General features: G+C 58.7%; 1 protein-coding gene across 5 annotated transcripts in view; it reads right to left on the reverse strand.

The window, feature by feature from the left end:
• Positions 1-6: 6 nt before the first annotated feature.
• SLC6A6 (solute carrier family 6 (neurotransmitter transporter), member 6) overlaps positions 7-4,505 on the reverse strand; it is an 85,233-nt gene continuing 80,734 nt past the window's right edge. For all 5 annotated transcript variants that reach the window (XM_010862487.1, XM_010862485.1, XM_010862484.1 and 2 more), the window contains one exon: positions 7-3,034. In XM_010862487.1, the coding sequence (XP_010860789.1) occupies positions 2,894-3,034 (141 nt within the window). In that variant the 3' untranslated portion in view covers positions 7-2,893. The remainder of the gene's footprint in view (positions 3,035-4,505) is intronic.

Consider the following 4,505-nt stretch of genomic DNA (forward strand, 5'->3'; position numbering starts at 1 on the left):
CTGACCGCTGTGTGGCACCTGGGGACATGGGGCAGTCTGGGTCAGGCTGAGAAGAACCCCCTCTCCCCTTACACTGCCCTCCTCCACCGTCTGGGGGACCTGGGGTGAGAATGGGGGACCAGAGGCTTTGCAGAGGGAGCTGCCCAGGGCCCAGAAACTATCCAAGGCTCTGTGATGGCTACGAATGTCCCACGTGGCCTCAGGCTAGATCCTGCCATCTCCTGCAGGATCTCCCAGGCTCCCAACGCCTGGCTCCTAGAGGCTTGCTGGGTGGGGGGCCAAGGAGGCCAGGGCTGCCAGTCCCACTGAACTGCAGCTTGGGGTCCAGCTGGCCCCTGAGGACACTCACAGGGTCCCCGGACTCTGGGGACAGAGCATGCCCTTTGCCATAAGGCTGGTCTTTGGTCTTTAAGGCGAACGTGCCCCTTTGCCAATGAGGGCGCTGACTGGGGGACCCAGGAAGCCCCTCCATCACTGGGGACCACAGCAATGAACAGGGCCCAGGCAGGCCCAGCTCCTCTCCCCGGGTGAGACTGTCCTGGGGCCCTTCCCCATTTCTGCACCCCTAGAAACATCCTTTAAGCCTCCCTCTTGCCTCCCTTCCAGATCTGGCTGCAAACATCAGAATTCCGTCCCAGGTAGAGCACGGCTGGGGGTGAAGGGGGGCTGCCCAGAGACAGGCGAACCAGACTCGTGAGCCCCGTGACAAGTTTCCTTTATGCGGAGACGTCAGAGGCACGCGTCATTACACCAGGTACTCACAGAGCTGAGTTCTACGGGAACACAAGAGCTAGGCGGTCAGGCAGGAGGCTCGAGGCTGGGGCCAGGTGCCCCGGACCTGGTTTGGGAGAGTGGCTGACCTTCCTTCCAGGCGGGGCCTGGGGACTTGGTCTGCGTGTGTCTTTGGTCTAGAATTTGGTCTGGGAATCGTAGAAGAAGGGGCCTTTTTCGGGCCATTTCCAGAATGTTGCGATTTGCCAACCATCCCGAAACGCTGTGGCCTTTCACCGGGGTCCGAGGCCCCCAAGCCCCTGCACATGACCTGTCCCCAGTCTCTGACAGTGGTTAGTTTACTAAGGTTCCATAAGACAAAGAAGAGGTCACATTGCTACTCGATAAAACCAGGAAAAAACAAAAACCACACCATCAACTTAGACACGGTGGCAACCATAAGTACACAGTGAGATGGGAACACAGACTTGCCTACGGTTTGGAACAGGATGGGGTGCTGTTTGGCAGAGTATACGCCGTGGAGACAGGGGACTGCGACCACACGCCAAAGATGGGAGGTTCAGAGTCCCCTCTGCCCCCTGGGAGGGTGGCACCTGAGGCCCCAGCCCTGCCCCGGGTTGGGGAGGGGGGTCCCAGGACTCATAGAGCCCTGCTCTGAACGCTGACCCAGACCGCGCTCCACGGCCCCCGAGGCGATCACTGCCCTCGTGCGTGACGCTGTTCCGGTTTACTTTAGACTCTGGGCTTGGAAGTGTCTGTTTAAATGGCACAGCTTAGGTCCAGATGCGGGCTGGGCAGGATTCTAAAGGTGGGGTGCCTTTCGTCCTGGTTCAGAGTGGGCTGCCCGCCTGAGGGTGCCTGCCCTGACTCAGCTTCTGCCGCGGTCCCACCCACTGCACGCCTGACCCCGGCTTCTGCAGGGGAGGGGAGAAAGCGCTGCGTTGGCGCTTCCTCACACAGGTGATCCGCGTGGGCTGCACCTGTGCCTGAGCTCGCAGGAGAGTGTGGGGAGCACCTCGCCCCGATGACAGCTTGCTCCCAGTGCTCCCTGCTAGGCGCCAGGGTGGCCCTGGGCCGGGGTCTTTAACAAGAGCCTCTGGGAGACGAGGACGAGCTGAGGGTGGAGAGAGGAGGGGAGGAGCACTCCCTCCCCCGACACCAGGCCCCCTCCCGGGCACCTGGGCGCACATCCTTCGGTCCACTGGCTCACCCCGCACCCCTCACCAATCACGCTTCTCCTACAGGCAGCTTTGAGAGATGCCAGCTGGGGGGTCAGCCGGAAGCTGATAGGAGCCCCCTTCTAAGGCAACAGACCCATCCGTGTGAGGTCTGGAGCCTTGAGACCCCCAGTTCCTGCGGGGCCAGCCTCCATTCGCTCCAGGGGACGCCCCGGGGAAGGATGCCTCTCCCTCTCGCCCTGACTGTCCACCCTCAATCCTGAAATAGAAGGGACCCTCCTGACGCAGGGGCTCCCGGCACTCTCAGCATCAGACGTTCGCCTCTGGGCCCCTTCTGTGGACTCTGAGTCCCTTTACTTGAGGGGTTGGTTTACGGTTTGGGCACCTCTCTTGTTGGCTACGATAAGCGTCACTAGGCACCTTCCTCTGTCCAGCCCCCCGGGGTCTGGCCAGACAGCTGTTTGCTTCACTTGAACCAGGTCTGTGGGTACGACACCTTTAAAATCCCACCCAGTGTTCTGGTGGGGTGTGGGGGGCAGAACTTTCTGCCAGCTGCACAAGCACCGAAGAACTGCTTTTAAAAATGAGATCTATTGCTGGCAAGATCTATTCAAGTGGTAAAAGTGTTTGACAATCTCTATGTGTCTACATAAAAAAAAATACAAAGAAAATTTTACCAAGTCCCCATAAAATACATCTAATTCCGTATGAAAGTTCTGCCTTGCCCCGGACAGCTGCCCGTGGGTTTGCTTTTTTTGTACAAAACATCCCCAAATCAAAAGGAAATACCCATACACCCAACACCGCACACGCACACACACACGTGCACACGCTCACACACACACACACACACAGAGTAACATTTTCTGTGACAATTGAAAAAATAAACAAAACCCTAGTGCAAATATAAAGCTCTGTAAACCTGGTCCTACGAGAATCTATGTTAGTAAACAGCAGGAGAGCAGCCTGTCCACGGAGAGAGCTCACATCATGGTCTCCACGATGATGTGCGTGGGTTTCCTGAGCGTGTTGTTGACGGCCATGCGGGAGCTGTAGGGCATGGCCCCCTCGCGCTCCACGGCCCAGCGGTTGGGTTCCCTCGGGGTCAGCAGGTACTTGAGTCTCTGCAGAAGGAAGGGGCAGGTGTGGGGAGGCGGGCCAGGCCCTGCGGTTTCCCTCTTCACCCCGCATCCCGCCGGTGTGCTTGACCTCCGCCAAACCCCTGCCCTCTCTGCACCTCCCATTTTTCATCCACTGGCAAACAGAGGCCTTGAACCAAGGCGCCCCAGGCCCTGAACGAGGGCAGAGCTCCCGGCGGGTAGCTTCCTTGGCCAAGTCCTGCTTTACACAGCTGAGCGCCAGGGGACTCATGCCTCCACACTCCTTCCCCCACAGAGCTGAAGCACGCCTCCTCGGGATTCTGGCCCCGCTGTCTCCCTGACTTGCAAAGCAGCTGAGTTTCTGCAGTTTGTATGCCCGAGGCTGGGTGACTCTCTTGAACCTCCCACGGCTCCTTCCCAAATTCCCCCATCTCCACAAGCTACAGGTCCTGCCCTCTCCACGTCCCCGCTGGGGGCCTGGAGACCACGCTGCCTGTATCTGCGCTGCCCTGCCCATCAGAGAGGCCAGAGGCTGGACCCCCACCTGACGCAGGGCAGCTGGTCCTTCCCCAGGTTGCCTGATCACAGGATGGGTGAGGGGGAAAAAAAGCCCCTCTCAGGGCACCCAGAAAACCAAAGCAGAGCTGAGACTTGACCCAGGGCTCCCACCACCCAGCCCACCTCCTGCCAGGTGGCCATTCAGAGGCTTCAAGAGGAAGCAGGGTTAACAGGAAACCCTCTGTCTCGGCATCCACGTTCACTTCAGGTTTACAACAAGGCTCCAAAGCTGCTTGGTAAAAGCTACACTATTTCATTTGAAAATCCAGATTTCTACCTGCTCTTTAAAAACCACAAGATCTGGCAAGCCAAGGCCCACATCTCTTTGATAACCCGGGGTGGGGGGTGCACCAGAGTTGGGAGCCTGACCACCTCCTGGGATGGTGCCTGAGACCCCACCCCTGGTCCCCCGACACCCCAGCTGGGACGGCTGCCTTCAGAGGAGGGGGCTTCGGGGAACAGTCAGGTCGGGTCTGGGGCATGAGGATCGGATGTGACCTGGGGAGTGGCCTCGAATTCCTTCTCGACACCAACCCCGCTCTGCCCAAACCTCTAAACTTGAGATGGAGCAGGATTTTAAAATTAGGCTTCCAAGGGACAGAAGGCAGTGATCTCTTGGGGCGGCTGTGAGCGCTGAGCACTCAGCACTGCCATCCAATGCCTCCAAATAACCCTCAGCCTCTGGGTGGCAAGAGAAATTCCTGGAAATTCCTGGGGGAGGGGCTGGATCTGTCCCAGGCACACTATGTCGGTGCTTTGATAAATGAGAGGGCTATTCAGCATTCTGGCTGAATCCTGGGGTCCTTCCTTGTGGCCTCTGAGGAAACACAATGGACCCAGTGCGGCAGGAACACCCCAGAGGCTTTCCTGGCCCAGACAGACCCCAGCCTCATGGCTTCCTCCCTGGCACACCCCTGCCTACTTCCTCTGTCTCGGG

Source organism: Bison bison, unplaced genomic scaffold (genome assembly GCF_000754665.1).
Source record: "Bison bison bison isolate TAMUID 2011002044 unplaced genomic scaffold, Bison_UMD1.0 scf7180017864482, whole genome shotgun sequence".
Classification (NCBI taxonomy): Eukaryota; Metazoa; Chordata; class Mammalia; order Artiodactyla; family Bovidae; genus Bison; species Bison bison.